We start from the raw sequence: 19,070 nt of genomic DNA on the forward strand, positions 1-19,070 counted from the left end.
CAGGGTTGGGCCTGAAAAGGACCTGTTTTTGTTTTTGGCTTTTGATTGTATTGGTTTCCGGTGGTGGAAGGTTTGGCCGTTGTCCCATTGGGCAACGTTTCCGGGGAGCGCCGGCATTTTACTTTCTTCTATGTAGCGTGTAAGTAAAATGCACACGTGGAGGCACCTTCATTGCTCCCCGAAATTCAATAAAAAAAACTATTTGTTAGCTGACAGGACGAACACGTGAACCTAAATACACTACCGCTACACCAGAAAAAGTGTACTGCCGCGCACTAAGCTCAATGCGCTCTTGGGTATTCCACTTGTCGGCAACGAATGGTTAGCTTTCTAACTTCCTTGCATTCATCAGCCGTCCGGTAACTGGTTTATCTTTGAGCACAGATAATAGTAGTGTAATGCCGTTGTGATGGGGAAGTGTCAGTGCTTAGAATATTTATGATGTCTGTTTAAAAATACAAATTTAATGTAACTTGAACTCCCACGATTTTACGTAATCATGGACATTGATATCGTTTTCATCTCTGCAACAATTAAAGCCGAACATCGTAACTTATCGTTAACCCCACCAACATAACACTTGCTTCTGTAGCATTGTTTTTCTCCCGTGGCTTGAAAGTGCACACATAGTGAATCGCAGTAAGTGACTTCGTAAAGACATGTTGCGCTTGTGTTGTACTGTTGTCTCTAATCAACTGTTTATAAACTCATTGCCACTCCAAGTAATTATAGAATTTTGTTCCTGTTATTGTATACGGAAGCTCGCCTTGAGATAAGATTAGGGCGTTACTGTCAGTGCTACGTGTGGCAGCTATTATGGGGGTTTAACTCCTGTGGTACATTAATAAAAATGTGGTAATATTTTTAAGTGCGATTGTTGCCCTATTTTTCTGTGTGTGGACAATGTATTGTGTTTTCTTTACGCCGTTATGGATTAAGTTATCCGTGTGGAAATGTTTTCACATTCCCTGAAACGAAAGAAAAAAAAAATCTTGCTGTTCTGATTACCATTTTATGTTACTTTGGGTGAAATGTCTCCTCACAGGCAATGCTTTGAATGTAACCATGCTTGTTTATACGTGATATTATTTCCTTATAGGTTGTATCAAATGATTCCAAATATGCAAAGTCGATGTTGTGTTGTACAACATACGGGAAAGTTATGTTAATGATGTAATACTTCCCACCGAACATTTACCCTCCATCTGAATGAGTTTTCTTCTCTGGGAATTGGTCGTTTCAGTGTCTCCTATTGGTTTTATTAAAAATGGCCAGAATGCAGCACAGTAAACAACTGCTACTCTTGACAACAAAGATTGACAGTAGCAACACTTAACATACCCATCCTGAAGTCTTCTGTGGACTTTTATTGATTGAGAAATAGGGATCCGAGTGGTAAAGAAAATTGAAAAAGACTGTGCAGTGTTCTATTTGTTATATGATAGTCTATTTGTTCTTCATAGCAAGCTCATTTTTGGAAAAAAATGTTAAGTGTTTTACCGAAATTACACATTAAAATTTTTAATTTCTGTGTACGGTTTAATGATAAATATCCTTTCAATTTAAAGAAATTTGTTCCTTGAATCCAACTGATTAAGGGCCTAGATATGTTGCAAGAATGGGAGACAATTTATGTTAAAGTCTTGTAGAACACAATGTGTAATTTTTCTTCACACTTCATGATAGTGGCCATTTCTGGGACAACTGTTTACAATGGTACAGCTAGTGTGTGGTTGGGGCCTGTCTGAGATCTTGATTGTGGTGACAAAACTTGTGTGGTCCGTAGTGTTCTAAACATTTAAATTGCAAGGGAAATCAGAAAAAACTATTTGGTAATAAATCTACAACAAGTGTTTTGTGCATATTAAATAATATACACATATCATAGATAAACTACAAAAAATGCAAGGGGAGACTGCATTACCCATAGAGGGAAGTCTTTTCTATTTATTATGCTGATTACCTACATTGTAGCTCTCTCAACCACTCACATGCACTTGGGTCAAGACTCCAGTACATTTCCTTTGTTGTACCTCAATTATTGGGGCTCACATTTTTTTAATTGATGCAGTAAGTTCTGAATGTTTTGAACATGTGATAGTGATCGCAAATGTGAAAAATGCAAAGTTGCACTGTGGTTAGGAGTCAGTTTTAAACTATAGGTCTCCTATAACTCATTGAGTAAGGCATTTCATAGGTTTGAGAAGTGTAGTTGCCTGCCACCTCTAGTAGAACCATGCCTAGTATTGCAGTGTGGTGTTGAAACCAAACTTTATGTTGAAGACAGCGTTGGCCCTTACCATTCAACAACTATGTAAGATAAATCTTTTCATAAACAGAGCCTATGCATCTCAAAATTATCATATAATTGGCTGTGTGGTTAACTAATTTCTGCGTATTCATTTTTCAAGACACAAAGTAACTTTATACTTTTTCCACGGCTATCTCATATAAGTTAGTAGTCAAATCCCTTTCCTTTCCTTTTATTACATGCATTGAGTAGTAAACACTTACTGGTTCTCCATAGCCTAATCCTCCACGGAATACTAAAAAGGACAACCTGTGTCAGCATGTTAGATTTTGAAGACTTAAAGAAATTGTCATTGTAGGCCTACTGTCTTTCATTAGTCAGCTTAAGTGATATTTCATTGAGGCATTTGGCAAAAAGTATGTGCTGTGGTGTCATTTAATGTTATCAAAGTACGTTAATAACTTATTGTGCTGAATGCACAGTAGTTACAATGAAATACATCAGATAAAATTTCCTGCCAGGGAGGTGATGGTCAATGTATAAAACTGTATGTGAAAGATATCGTCTGAGATAAGTCAGCATTTTTGTATTTGGAAAATTTTCATGAAATGTGTCAATGCCTTATTATGCTACCAGACAGAAATGAAGGGTTGTCGACTTTTTGAGGTTTTAATTTAGCCTAAATATATTAAATGGAGATGATCAAACGTTGAGAAATAGTATTAGCTACTTGTATTTTAACATTTCGTAAATTTCATGACTAGAGTGTGATATTGGACCCCTGTGTTGGTACTGGTGGCATATCCTGAGGTGTAGGTTAGGTTGAAAGGTGCTAATTTGGCTGTGAGTTGGTGAAGCCAGCTAATGTGAATGCCAGATAAAGGTTCTGGAAACACATTGACCTGTAGTGTAGCCTAATGATCATGTTCTTACCTTATTTAACCATGATTTTCTATATTTAGTGCATTAGAAAGTTTCCCTGTTTGAGAAGGAAAGGTACTGTATGTTCAGGAAGTATCACAATCTTGTGGCAAAATGGCTAAGTCATAGAAACTAAAGTGGCCTTGGCTCATTGTCCAGCTTTCCTACAAATCGGGAATAGTTTAAGAGTGAGCTTTGTAAGTAGTGTCATTAAGGTATCTGCACAAGAAAATTGAGATGGGAATATATTAGGAGACCGTAGGAGTCACAACCACCTCAAAAACTCTAGTCTATGAAAACTTTGATCCAAAGACATTATGGAGATATGCTGTACCAAGCGGAATATTTTCATGCTGAAATCATGTGTAGTCTAGCTGGTCTTCTGCTGTAGGATTGACAAATTGTTGCACCATCTATATGTAGTCCTCACTGTTCACCATACCGTGAAAGAATGTGGAGAAGATTTACCCATGACATTGCACAGCAACACAGAGAGAACTTGGTGCAGCTGACTTGATTTTTCCATATCCCAAATGTGTGATTTCTATGCGTTTACATTTCCATCAAGGTGAAACTATACCTTCTCAGACCGGTTGTATCGAATTATTCCCCGTCACGTGAACCACTGTCAGAAAGTTACACTTTACCACTCTCTTTAGGTAAGAGGTCATGGCAGTACCAATGGAGAGATCACACAAGCTAGATGACATTGGAGACTATGGGACTCGAATAATATGAAACTTGGCGGTCAGAGTTCCTTGCTTTAAAACTTACTGTCAACTGCTTTTCGCTGCATCTGACTGGAGCTAAAAAGAGATTTGTTGCATAAGGTTGCTTCACTTTTTGAGAACTCTGTAATTATAGCATCCTCATATGTTTTTTTCCTACATATGCCGGCTCTGTGTTAAATACACAGTTAGTCATTCCTCAAAAATTTTTATGTGAAAACTATTTTAAGACAAAACAAACTTTATTAATATGATAAAGCTTTATTCTTCATGTCTACACATTTATATATCAACATAGTTGCCCTGATGGCAAACGTGTTTGTGCCAAATGGAGACTAGTTTGTTGTTACAGTCGCTGTAGAATGTTTGACTCTGTTGAGTGAGGCACAACCTCACCTCTGCTTGCATCACTGGCAAAGTGAAGTTCTCAAAGGTGTTCTTTAAGTTTTGGAAACAGATAAAAATTGGAGGGGGCCAAGTCGGGACTGTATGGAGGATGATCAATGACATTGAAACCAAGACATCAGATTGTTGCAAATGTCACAGCAATCATGTGTAGTCTGGCATAGTCATGCTGAATGTGTGGCTGAACTTGTTGAATTCGCGCTTTCAGTGTCCTGGGGACCTCTCATGCATGTTACACGCTGCCACATGACACACAACTACTTGGAGGCCTCTCGTGGCAAAGGGTTGCACCTTGTGTGAGTGAAGCGTGTAGAATAAAAAATTTGGAGGCATAAACAAATTTAGACACCTTGCGTAGCTACAACGTGTAAGTGAAGACAGCCATGCATGAATACCCACCCACCTCCCCAGGGCTCGTAACCCCTGCAACCCATAGAAGATAAAGATGCTTCAGTAGCTGATTAGTGTTTTTTGTCTTTTTTTTAAAAAAAATCTCACAGGATAGAACGAACAGATCAGAAAGATAAATATAATAAACTAAAACAGAAATTGGAGGAAACAGATAATTAAAATAAGTAATAAGTGTTTTTAAATTAAAAAAAAATCTCACGAGATAGAACGAACAGATCAGAAAAATAAATAAAATAAGATAAAACAGAACTGGAGACAGCCACACTCAAACCAAACTCCGCGCCGTCATGACATCACACACGACAACACCCTTACGTCACGGGTCAAAGCCGACACGTGGGATCGGACGCTTCTGTCGACCCGCACCTTCTTAAAAAAAACTTAGTCTACTGAAGGCTGTGGAAACAGTATCTCTTCTGACTTCATTCTATCTATTACTTTAACATTTCTTTAATCATAAGATAAAGTGTTAATGGCAAAGTAATGTCTCATACAGCTTTCAGATATCTATACAGGGTGTGCATATGTTGGCTTACATAATGTTGTGTAGTCAATACTTTAAGTGCAACTTGTTTCCTTTTGTTTAGCTCTGGCAGGCATTTGTATTGGAGTAGTTGCTAACACTAATAACATGTTGGAGTCCAATGTAGTTTTTGAAGTTCTCATCCTGATTTACATAATTTGAACTTAGCACGAAACAGAAAAACACTACTTTGTGTTTGTGTGTGTGTGACAAATTTATAGACCTTGGCCTAGGTGCTGCCCATTCAACTTGAGAAGAAAGTTAATTTGCTATGAATCACATTTTCCGTGAAAGTAGCATTCATAGTTTGTAGTCAGTACTTCTTTCTTAGGAATGTTTATTTTACTGAAACCAAATGGAAAAACAAAAAATTTTTTTTTGCGTTTCTGTTAAGGAAGATATTCACAAGAGTGGATGCTGAATACATTAAATGAATAAAAATGTAAAAAAGAAGAAATTCAATATAAATAATTGTGACTATTTGAGTGGGAAAGGGGCAGGGTGAGAGAGTTTATAAACAGTATTTGCAAATAAAAATAGCTGCAGAACATTAAGTGTTGTTGCCCCTTTCGTAACAATTAATAATGTTCTACCCAACAGTGAGAGAGAATTCAATTAATGTTTGTTCGTTTCTTTTCTTTTCTTTTATAGGGTCTGCAAACTGAAGAAAGGTAATGAAATCTGGATCAATGTCGCTTGAACAACGATGTTCACTCCTGCTTACACGGGAAGAAAATGCTCAGGTACACAGGATGCTGGGAAACAGGTGTATGGTATGTAGCACTTTTATCATGCGTTGAGCACTAACCGCACTTGTAAAATGTGATATTTGGTAGAATTGAGCTGTCCATTATGGGAGTATAATCTATAATTTGTTACTATAGCTTTGTGAAACCATGTATTTTGACTCATCTGCACTCCTGGTGGTTCCTCTTCACGGAATGTATACTGGGTGAGGTGGCGCAGTGGTTAGACACTGGACTCGCATTCGGGAGGACGACGGTTCAATCCCGCGCCCGGCCATCCTGATTTAGGTTTTCCGTGATTTCCCTAACTCATTCCAGGCAAATGCCGGGATGGTTCCTCTGAAAGGGCACGGCTGACTTCCTTCCCCATCCTTCCCTAATCCAATGAGACCGATGACCACGCTGTCTGGTCTCCTTTCCCAAACCAACCAACCAACCGAATGTATGGAACACTGCTTCAGAAGGAATGAATTGATAAAAGAGTAAACGAATGGTTAGTCACATTGATGGAAGAACTAAAATACAGGAGGAACTGGATGTTACCATTACCTGTCTTTATAATGTTGGGTGCTGTAGCCATTGTATAAACAAATAGTGAATTTGGTGATTGATGAGAACAGCCAGGTAGCACCTAAGTATATGGCATTTCCAATAAAACTACAGAAACATGGTGTGAAGAGTGTGTTTTGACGATTGTGTAAGGTTAGGGCCTTTTTAGGATCTGTAAAGGATGGTTTAGTTTGTGTAAGGCAGATGTCTACTGTACCACTTTCAGTTGTGTGTGACATACATTGATCGGACAATCAGGACTTTGGAGGACAAATACCGGGTGATCAAAAAGTCAGTATAAATTTGAAAACTGAATAAATCACGGAATAATGTAGATAGAGAGGTACAAATTGACACACATGCTTGGAATGACATGGGGTTTTATTAGAACAAAAAAAAAAAAAAAATACGAAAGTTCAAAAAATGTCCGACAGATGGCACTTCATCTGATCAGAATAGCAATAATTAGCATAACAAAGTAAGACAAAACAAAGATGATGATCTTTACAGAAAATGCACAATATGTCCACCATCATTCCTCAACCATAGCTGTAGTTGAGGAATAATGTTGTGAACAGCACTGTAAAGCATGTCGGGAGTTATGGTGAGGTATTGGCATCGGATGTTGTCTTTCAGCATCCCTAGAGATGTTGGTTGATCACGATACACTTGTGACTTCAGGTAACCCCAAAGCCAATAATCGCACGGACTGAGGTCTGGGGACCTGGGAGGCCAATCATGACGAAAGTGGCGGCTGAGCACACAATCACCACCAAACGACGCGCGCAAGAAATCTTTCACGCGCCTAGCAATTTGGGGTGGGGCGCCATCCTGCATAAACATCATACGTTCCAGCAGGTGTTTATCAGCCAGGCTGGGGATGATGCGGTTGTTTAACATATCGGCGTACCTCTCACCCGTCATGGTAGCAGTTACAAAACCAGAATCACGCATTTCCTCGAAGAGAAAAGGCCCGATAACGGTAGATGTGGTAAATCCAACCCATACCGTGACTTTCTCGTCATGCAATGGAGTTTCCATGACAGTTCTAGGATTTTCGGTAGCCAAAATTGTGCAGTTGTGGGCGTTGACAGACCCTCGGAGCATGAAATGAGCTTCGTCGGTCCACAACATGTTACTCTATCAATCGTCATCTTCCACCATCTTTTGAAACGCCCACACCGCAAATGCCATCCGCTTCACTAAATCGCCAGGTAACAGTTCATGATGCTGATGGATTTTGTACGGATAGCATTGGAGGGTACGCCTTAGTGCCAACCAAACAGTAGTGTATGGAATGACGGTGCGCCTGCACAAACGCCGACTTCCCTGTGCATAGACGAACCCGCTACAGTCTCCATTTCTTCCTGAACTGTCTCAGCAGCATCACGCCTTGTGCTCGGTCGGCCACTACATGGTCTGTCGTCTAAACAACCCGTGGCTTCAAACTTCGAAATCATTCTCGCCACAGCTGCATTTGTCAGTGGACCTTTACCCGTTCGAATCCCCTCCTATGGCGATAGGATCGTTACACTGAACTCGCACATTCCCCATTCTGATAGTACAGCCTCACTAAAAGCACCTTTTCAGGTCAACATGCTGCGACTGCTGGCGCATATGATTCTCTCTCTCATTACAGCTCCTTTTATACAAAATTGTCATGCGCAGTCACTGACGTTTTGCTGTCCAGCGCCATCTGTCAGACATTTTGTGAACTTTTTTTCCTAGTAAAACCCCATGTCATTCCAAGCACGTGTGTCAATTTTTACTTCTCTTTTTACCTCTCTATCTACATTATTCCATGGTTTATTAAGTTTTTAAATTTATACTGACTTTTTGATCACCCGGTATATAGAATGTAAGCATCTCACATACTGACAGTAGCAGAGCAAATATACTGTGCAGAATATTGGCTTGGTACTGGTAGAGATGGAAGTTTTTGCTTAAATTATGCTTAAAATCCTGCAGTCGCCTAGTTGCCTTGGTCCCACAGCAGAGCTCACCTGTGGGTCAATTAATATTCATGTTGGTAATGTCTGATGTTGATTGTCTTTAGTTTTGTGGTGACACTAGTTTGGGTGGGTGGTTGGGTGGTTTTATTTTAGTGTAGCTTTGTCTACCCAGGGTTTAAATTTCCTTGCACAGTTCTCACTCACTGCATTTGTGCCTTTAAAATGAAAGGATATTTGCCTGTCAAAATGTTGGCAGTTGCTGAGGACATCACCTGGCTGTTGTTTGAACATTTTATATGCTGGGAGAAACTCAACTTTCACAACTATAATGGAAATAAGATAAATTACCTGTGGAAAGTAATTAGTAATATTTAGTAGAGTGATATTTCAAGAAAAGAAGTTGACAAAAAGTAAGTAATTAATTGTTTTAAAGTGGTGGTTTCACATTGGAAAATAATTTTAAAATTTTCACGATATTAACCTTTAGGCTATTATCATAGTGAGCAAAGAATACAAGGAGAAATTGGTGAAAAGTAAAGAGTCAGTTTTAATGAGGTGGTTGCACTTTAGGACCAATGGGGTACAATTTTCAACCATCCATAATTTCATTTGCTATATTTGAAAGCAATTTCATATTTTCCATAGACACAATTCCATGAATTCATAGTGCTGAAAAGAAAATTTAGTCCAAAATATCAAGCAAAAATGGACCTAAAATTTTATAAATTAATGTCAAAGGTACATACTGCCTTGGTGGTTTCATTTCAAAACTTCTCATAAAAGCAGTAGTTCAGTCTCAAATTTACGTTACATTAATGTAAGGTATACTTACTTGTACTGTCAATGGCCTCCTCAGCACGATCACCAAAAAAGGGGGGGGGGGTACTATCTCCTACAATCATGTAGCCCAATCTCCGTGCTGAGTGTTTCTTTGAATGCTATAAATGCTACAATTCACTGCATTCTCATAAATACCTCAACGTACAACTAGAGGTATTTGAGTTGCAATAACATCAGTGGGACTTCAAATAAAAATAAATGGTTTGAGCAGAAACCACTCATACTCAAAGGATTAATGAAGCACTTGGACTACTCTCTGTTGTGGGAGTGAAAAAATGGAAAAAAGTGATGTTGTGTAATATGAAATTTTGTGTGTGCATCATCTCTTAAATTATCATCTCTTGGTGTTTGTAGGTACATGAAGTGGGTGCAGAAGTTAAATTCTTTCAACAGGTCATTATGAGTACAATGTAATGAAAGTGGGGAGTTTCTATCAACAGGCCATTATGAATACAATGTAATGAAATTGGGGCGTTGTCACTGAATAACTGTCAGAAGACAGAAAATGAATGTGTAGAGCAGTATGAGACTGCACTGTAGGTGGAGTGGTGTAAAAATGATAGCTACTATACGGGTGTGATCCTAACAGTTCAAAGTAAACTGGAAAGGTGTCAAGTCAGGAGAAGGGAAAGAACTGTGTATCATATTTTGGAAAATGGTGCTTCAACATTGGGGCAAAATTGTATATGTATAAATGCAGTGTTCAGAAACGGATATAACTTGAGCAACTCTGACTGGACCACTAAAATAAAAGAGGCAATAACTTTAAATGTTGCAGAGCTAACATATCCTTAAGAATGAGTTAAACATTGAACTAGGAGAAGCAAAAATACTTAAAGAAATGATTAAAAAGGCAGAGAGAAACATTGATCAAATATAGCTTGAAAGTCCACTTTCATTAATCTCACACACTTGTGCAGCAAGCAGATAGAGCAGTGAAACTGGCATACATATCTCTACAGTAATGCTCAGATAATGTTACGAGTACAAGGTATGAGCACCACTGATTTGTCTCACTTTGTCCCCACTGTGAGCTTAATATGGTGGTACCAATACAGTTCATGAACGTAAGAGATGGGACATGTGGTAAACTGCTTTCTTATACATACGACTCACCATTTTATTATTTACTTTTTGAAAACCGTTGCTAAAAATTTGTTGTCCAGTGGGCTGATGGTGTGTGTGTGTGTGTGTGTGTGTGTGTGTGTGTGTGTGTGTGTGTGTGGGTGGGTGGGTAGGTGGGAGGGGGGGCGGAGGGGAGTGCAAGTGCATGTGTTAGGCCAGTTTGAGGGTTGTCACAATTTGTGGTGGATTTGCACTCTTGGATTATAAATGGTAAATGAATGTCAGGCTAGTCTTGGAACGATGAGAAGAATTTGTGACGTTAGTGTAGTCTCCATTGAAAGTATGAATGTAAGTGATTGATGGAGGCCCATCTAAAGTAACTTTGTGTTCAAAGTGGAAGTTGAGCTCTCTCTCTCTCTCTCTCTCTCTCTCTCTCTCTCTCTCACACACACACACACACACACACACACACACACACACACAGGGATGACCCAAAAGCACGAAATATGTTCTCCTTGCTTGTCATAACAGTAAGATATTTGGTTATGAAAAACCAAAAACTTTTGAGTCACGGCGTGACATGCGTAACATAATCAAAACATTACAGTTTCGTAGCATTTACAAGGAGACTGGCTGGAACTAGTGCAAGACAATACGAAGGGTACTCGCCCACCAGGGGCATCTAGCTTCATGCTGCAGGCAACTGCGGCACTGTCTCCGCTTGGCGGTCTCAGGTGGAAGTGCCTGAAGCAGTTGAACGACGCACTACTTGAATGTGCCATGCAGTGCGGCTGTAGTGGTGGTATAGTAATGTGTGGGTTACTATACTACTGATGAATTTTATGGATTATGGCCATTTTTTAAGTTTCAAATTTTGTATGTAATCTTTAGTGTTTGAACCATCCATTCATTGTGATACTGATGTCAGGAAATCTGGCAAAAATAATACTCATTTTTCTAGGACCCAAATCAAAGATGTCCCAATTTGCCCTCCCCCCGCCCAAAATACCACAATTTTAAATATATGCTGTGCATGTCAGAATTCTGAAATACCCACAGTTTGCAGCAGATTATGGCAATTGGCTGCCTGTAGATAGAAATCTGTGTGCATTAAACATACTGTTGAAACTCACTTACCTATCCCAAGAGATTGGTTTTAGCATGATATTGTAAAATAATTACTGTGTAATATTAAATCATAATTTATTATTAAACATTACTGAATTATTAAACTTATTGTCAGTGATATAATACTACTGCTTTATGGTTTGAAGTTTTAATTAGTTCACAGATAACAGTTCATATTTGGTGTGAAATGCCTTCAGTGAACATGATGAGACATATAAATCAGGATTTTCACTTTCAGGCATTGGCATCTGCCGTCATCCAGTTGTTTGTGTCAGATCCACCAGATCATTCGTCTTGGAGAAAATATGATGCTGGTGTCTTGTGCCTTGTGAAAGACAACTCACGGAAGTCTTACTTCTTTAGATTATATTGCTTAACAAGAAAGCAGATGGTGTGGGAGCATGAAGTTTATAAGGGGTTTGACTACAAGACACTGAGACCATTTTTGCATTCTTTTGAAGGCGAGGTAAGCTAATTTCAAATGCTTTGATGACTACACAAATAATTTCCTTCCTGAAACTTCCTGGCAGATTAAAACTGTGTGCCCGACCGAGACTCGAACTCGAGTTCGAGTTTCGATCGGGCACACAGTTTTAATCTGCCAGGAAGTTTCATATCAGCGCACACTCCGCTGCAGAGTGAAAATCTCATTCTCAGTTTCCTTCCTGCATGACATTAATTACAGTATAATTAATTTTTAATGCCACTATGATAACTCAAGTCATTCATCAGTTTAAATGTGTGAGTCTCTTGTTTACAATTGTTGTGACATTGTTTCATTTACTTGTACAATTTTTTATCATCAGTAAGCTATGCGGGAGATAAATGCTACTTTGCTTTGTGGCTCTCATCTCTTCAATGCAAAGATTTGTTGTTTTTACAAGGAATGTACTAAATTGTGTTGAGAGTTGTGTACAAGAGGTAACATGTGTTAATGCAGGTGAGCAAGATAGAAACAGTGATTACATGTGAGAGTTGCCAGTGATTAAATTCTTAAATACACAAAACCCACGTTTAGCAGACATTCACTGTCAAATGACTGAAATATTTCTGGCTCGAGGCAGTGAGTGAACCAGTGGTTTGTAGATGGATGTGAATCTTCTGAGGAGTGTGTGCACAACTGTTGGAGTCTACTGAAAAATGTGTGGGAAAGGCTTAGTCAGCAGTTGAAGAGTACAGACATTTCATACTGATAATTCTGTTCTGCCCAGAACCATTTCTCCTTGGTGGTGAACATGAAAGAATGTTGCCTAGATAGGTGCTAAGCAAGGCAAAATGGACATTACACAGCCAACTGTTAGTGTGTGAATGTAGATACATAGTCCAAGGTTATGTGGATCATATCTCCAAAACAATCCACCACACCGTCAATGCATGCGTGCTTAAGTTTTTGGGTCAGCCATGATGACCACTCATCATTCAATAAAACGAAGATTGCCACTCTGCAGTAAGGAACAGATGTGCAACTCTGTGGAAATTCAAATGCCATCTGATTACAACCTCTCAGATGGTGGAAACAAAAGACTGTTGTATAATTACGGAGAGCAAAAAGAGATTCTGGCAACAGTCAATGAACTCCATCAACAGTTCTGCTAAACCGAACAACCAACCCATATAAGCCATTTGGGGGATTTCAGAAAGAGATAGGTGGCACCCTATTAATGTTGTAATGAAGAGTACAAGTCTCTTCATCAGCATGACAGGCATTGAATGGCCTGTGGAAGAGCACCTCAGATCACCCAGTTTGTATTGCAAGTAGCATACACATTTCAGTACTTCATGTTTTAACAATGTGTAGCTATTCTGACAGCAGGGTACCAGTAAATTTTCATGGGGAGCTGCCATCTATTTTAGCAGACAGAGAAGAATGTGGTACTCACCTTAAAATTTCCTGATTTGTCTAGACTCCAGCCCAAACCCTTAGGTTCGTGGTTTTATTGCGTTATAGAGTGGCGTGCTCTCATTTTTTTTTTATCCAATGAGCAGACAACTATAATTCCTTCTGTTTTATTTTTCATCTAACATTGTTATTTTGCCATTGGTTTCATGTTCGATTTCATGGAAAAGTGTTAGGTTGGTGCATAAGTTCGTAGCATTTTTCTATTGCGTGTTGGTAGTATGGTTGCTGTGGGTTTATTTATCGACTGTCACTTTTTATTTGTTGTTCACTATTGCTGTTTGAGTTTACATATTGTCATTTTGAGGTAGTGAGTGGAGCTGTCTACACTAGAAGATGGAATGCCGAGTGGAGAAATCAGAACAGTTCTGACATACACTGATGAGCCAGAACATTATGACCAGTGACCTACTATCGATATAAACCTGTCTAGGCGATAGTGGCATCACCTGGCAAGGAATGACCGCTAGTTACACAAACGCACGATGCATTTATATCAGTGAGCATACTGTCCGTGTGTAGGATGGGGAAAGCATGCAATCTATTTTAGTTTGACCAAGGGCAGATTGTAATTGTCCAGAGGCTTGGCATGAGCATGTGAGAAACTGCATGTGACTTATTGGGTGTTCGAGGAGTGCTTTGGTGAGTATCTTTAACATGTGGCGAAACCAAGGTGTGTCTTATTGACTTCAAGTGTGGTGGCCAGTGACTTGCCGAATAATCTTTTACAGAAGCTCCGTTTGTTTCTTGCTATTTTTGTTATAACTTTTTTGCAACACTCCAAAAATTTTCATTATCAAAATTTGTTAATTCATGTGGATAATTTACTGACCTGTTTGAGACCTTTAGTTGTAAGTTGTCATGTTTTTTGCCATTCCTGTTCACGTTTGCCTTGAGCTTTGTGTTATCTTTATTTTTCAAACCAGCTTTTGCTCTGATAGAGCAAAATAGTAAGAGAATCCAAGGCACTTTCACAAAAATGTCAGTGCTCTTTGTTTGTATATTAGAGTTGGCCATAAAATCAGGTTCCTGGAGAGTTAAGAGTTTCTGACTAGTGCGTTCCCTCCAGTTGTCTACGATACTATCATAGGAGGCATCTTGTAACTTGGAGGACAGCCAGAGAAAATAGAGAAGGTGCTCATTTGACTGATGTAGAACTGGCCAGTGAATGAATGCAGAGTTATCCATTAGTGAACTGTGAATAAGTAATTCTGGTAATATCAAAAAAGGCCATGATACAATGGAAGAGATGCTCATCTGACGAAAAAGAGTGAGCAGACTTGCACACTGTATGTTGTGATGTACTTTACGTGCCACATAGGGAAGTATTTTCTGTGAAAATACTATTGCATTTATAATTGGGAAGTAAATTGTGTGTGAACAGTGTGGCTTGGTGGCTGAGTATATAAGTGTCAGACTAAGTCTGGAGTTCATTCCCAATTTAGTTTTAAGATTTTTTCCATTATTTAACAGTTTTAACCTGTGGCAGGGGTACGATATTTTGGAATGCAAAAAGGACACTTTCAAATTTTAGGATGAAAAAAGAGCACTCTTTCCATATTTTAAATTTAGTGCATAAGAAACAGAAAAATAAAAATATTACACATACCCTAACTTACTTTAGAGCCAGTTTCCTATCCATATTTTTCATTGGAACGAATCTTTTCCAAAAGTTCATTTTGTTCACACAAATACTTAAAAGGTCTTTGCAATTAAATTTCAGCATTGCAATCAGTTTTACAGATTCAGTTGTCGATCTATTTCTTTCCTTTGTACACTTCGCCTGTATCAAGGAGAACAACATCTCAACACAAGTGTTATGGGCTGGCACTGCAGAGAAGAAAGAAGGAAGTTTTAATTAATTCACTAAACTGTTCCTCACTACTACATGACTCAATGAACTTCCATCATTTCTTCTGGCTTGGTTCAGATTTTCCGTCATATGGGCTCTGAATTTTTTTAATGTAAGAAATTGATTGTAAGCAAATAACAAATGGTGTAATTCAATAACTACATAAAAAGTACCGGGTGATCAAAAAGTCAGTATAAATTTGAAAACTGAATAAATCACGGAATAATGTAGATAGAGAGGTACAAATTGACACACATGCTTGGAATGACATGATGAAACGTGAGTAATTCATAGTCATATCAGCAGTGTTTGTCGGTATTTTGCGTATTATATTAAAGTCCTCCGGAAGTTATACGAATTGCCAAGCTGCTTTAGCGTAATGGTTAAAGTGTATGGCTGCTAAACGAAAGGTTCCGAGTTCAAACCTTGTTCGGTGCTTAATATTTTCTTTATTTAAAAACAATATCGAAGTGTCTTACTTCATGAATTTTATTCGTTTGAATGTAATTTTTTGAAATTTCTAGTGGCAGCTAAAATCGACCATACGGAAAGTATACGCTATGGACTTTTACCTCTGCAAACTCTTCAAAATTTCGTGCAATGGTTTATTACATCTAATGCTGCACAATAACTGCATTGAACATCGAAAAAAAAAAATTAAGTCATTTATGAGGGGAAGGTATCAGTCAAGATGATGTGTAAAAATCAAATTTTTGGGCCAAATAATTCTTGTGAAAACGAATGATAAAGTGTGTCAAAGCAGTCGGAACACCATGTGTCTGCACAGGCGAGCAGTGCAGTGATGACAAAATCGCGCACATCGCGGAATGCGGGGAGCACGTCTCTGTAGCAGTGAAAGGGTTGATGCGGCCGTGGTGGCTTTACTTCATAAACTGCGCGTTCCCCCCTAAACGTAAGTTTGCGAACTATACCATGGCGCTGCTTCTCTTGGCGCGTACAACTGGCAACGCAGCAATCTCCCGCATCTGGGTGGGCATGCGCGAACCGCCAAGATAAATTAATTGAACTATAGAAGCAGATCAGGCAGAGATGATGTTGATTTACGTATTTTCAAAGGTAAATTGCCATATGTGGTAATTTTTGTATGTATACTTGGGTACTACTATGGTATACAGTTTGATGTGTCCCTTTAAAGATCTCTCTCTGTCACTTTAGTACATTTTATTGTGAAAAATGTCAGGCTATGTGAGGCAATAATAACAACTATTACCGGCATGTAGTTCATTGGAAGTAAGATAATTTTATTTGACATCATGTATAAGTGATAGTTATTTAAATGGGAATTGAACTGTAATTTTAAGATTATATGCCAACATCAAGCTTGAGAAATAAAGTTAAAGCCCAATTTTAACATTTGATAATTATCCGTTACCAATGTTACTAAACTGCAGTCTTAAGATTTATGACATACAGTGTAACCCCTCGTGTATGTTCCCAGTGTTAATATTTTCCTGCCATTCACAAGATTTTTCATTACACCCAAATTTCCTATGCTCGCTCACCATGTTAATTCACAGCATTTTTACATTAACATATTTATAGTCTTCTCACAATTTACACTGTATAAAACAATGTTTGTGGAGGAAACGCTGATGTAATTGACATTACATGCCGCTGGCAAGGGATTGGCCATCAAGTAGTGTTCACAAAAGTTACCGTATTTGCTCGAATCTAAGCTGCACCTGAAAAATGAGACTAAAAAAAAAAAATCCCTGAATCTAAGCCGCACCTGAAATTTGAGACTTGAAATTCAAGGGGAGAGAAAAGTTTTAGGCCACACCTCCAAATCGAAATAAAGTTGGTCCATTGTAATATGAGACACAATTTAGATCGTATGAATGACGATACAGCTACAGTAGTTTGGTTCGAGTCGTAAGCTTAGCAGTTAAGCTTTACCAGGTATCCACTGCCATGCGTCAGGCGCTACGTGCGTATTTATACGGGTACCCTTCCTTTTCCACGTGCTTCGGCTGGTTTGAATCGATTGCTTATTTTGCTTTGATCTGATAAGTGCTGTTTTCTTTGTTATAGGTGTTTACGTCACTCTAAGCTGAAAATGCAGTACTGTACTGTGTCATGCATTGTTTGTCGCATTCTGATAGTGCGTGTTTACCCCCTGTCGCCGCTTGCGGCACGGCTTGCTTTTGTGCGTGCTACCGCAGCTTAAGAAGAAGGGGAGGGGGGAGAGAGAGAGAGAGGAATCGTCTCCATTAGTGAAACAATGGCAAGAGACTGCCATTTGTTGTTACTTACACTGCTGCTTTCTTTGATAATGATCAACAAGAACTGAATTATAGGCTGCGTATGATAGAACATGTTCTGAACGAGAGTTAGGCAAAAATTTTTCTCCGTTTCAAAATCTTTGCAGCCGCTTCTTTAGTTCATCAAATTCTGCACAGAAATTAGTCATCTTAGATTTAAAAATCTAGTCAGTTGCCGTGCCTCATTTCTGACTGTATCACTATTAGGCATAAGAATAATACGAATATAAACATGACACGATACGTATATTCTTCCACGTTTGCTGTTGTCTCACTCTAGTTTCGTAGTTTCTTAGGCAGACAGGATTTAAATGAGATAGCAGCAAACACAAAAGAATACATGGCAAAATGTTTATATTCGTATTATTCTTATGGTGAAGAGAATACTGCATGTGATTCACATTTCATCAGGTTCCTATTAGCTACCATCTCTTCTCAGAGGTAGGAAAAAATTCAGAACGTAGAGTTGGCCATATTGACAAACATCCCAAACAGTCATGCCAGTCAAATTTTCGTAGTACACTGAAATTCTGCTACATTCGAAGATGAACAATATGGAATTTGTATTTACTTCATTGGATAATGTATGAAAATGCAGTGGTCAAAACTCGGGGCGGAGAAAAAAAGCTCGTCTTCCACCTTTTTTTCTTTTCTTTCTTTTTTCTTTTTTTTTTTTTTTGTTTTTTAAATTTATTTATTGATGCAGAGGTTTTGGCGCCAGTATTTATCTCTGTGCCTACAAAGCATGCCTGTGTAGCGCTACATATATTCGATGGCAGAAGTTAGTTGTGGCAGCACCTACCAACATTTTTCAGAACTTCCGCTTGCTTTGCACTCGATTCTAAGCCGCAGGCAGTTTTTTGGATTACAAAAACCAGAAAAAAGGTGTGGCTTAGATTCGAGTAAATACAGTATGTGGTTAAGTTTCTTGACACCAGGGTGCTCTACTCAACAGAACTGAATCCTTAAAAGTTGGAAAATTCATCCTTTGTCTCCTGCTGCTGCCAAGCTCTACTTAGCGTGGTAGCTGATGGAGTCCTAATATTAGTGTCCTGACCGATCACAACTGTTTCCAATCTGTTTCCACTGTGCATGCACACCTTCACAATTTGCATGACACCTTTGCATTTCTCAAACACATATTTCATGTATTTTGTTTTTCAGCCACTTGTAGCACTAGCTGACACCTTCGCCCTGTGTTGCTTGAACACTTCTGATTTAAATAATGAAACATAGCAACAGTCATTTATTTATTCATTGCTTAGCATGACAAGTTTCGTGAAATTATTCTCATTGTCAAGTGCAAATATTTACATAACTATTTTTTGTGGTATTTTGCAGACAAACAGTGTGAATGATGGTTTGCATATGGGTGGTTGCTGCATAAAGGAGACACAGTATATGTTATAACCTCAGAAAGATGACTGCAGTGCAAGAGAGGGAGAACTACACACATGCAAACATCACACAAAGTACTTTTGCAAATATCTACACTTGACAATGAGAATAAATTCTCACAA

At 38.6% G+C, this 19,070-nt stretch overlaps 1 protein-coding gene across 1 annotated transcript in view; it reads left to right on the forward strand.

Annotated features, from left to right (window-relative positions):
- Positions 1 to 404: 404 nt before the first annotated feature.
- Positions 405 to 19,070, forward strand: part of LOC126248361 (neural Wiskott-Aldrich syndrome protein-like) — a 99,853-nt gene continuing 81,187 nt past the window's right edge. Inside the window, exons 1-3 of the mRNA XM_049949281.1 lie at positions 405 to 639; positions 5,891 to 6,012; positions 11,758 to 11,985. Of these exons, the coding sequence (XP_049805238.1) occupies positions 5,914 to 6,012; positions 11,758 to 11,985 (327 nt within the window). The 5' untranslated portion in view covers positions 405 to 639; positions 5,891 to 5,913. The remainder of the gene's footprint in view (positions 640 to 5,890; positions 6,013 to 11,757; positions 11,986 to 19,070) is intronic.

Source organism: Schistocerca nitens, chromosome 3, assembly GCF_023898315.1.
Source record: "Schistocerca nitens isolate TAMUIC-IGC-003100 chromosome 3, iqSchNite1.1, whole genome shotgun sequence".
Classification (NCBI taxonomy): Eukaryota; Metazoa; Arthropoda; class Insecta; order Orthoptera; family Acrididae; genus Schistocerca; species Schistocerca nitens.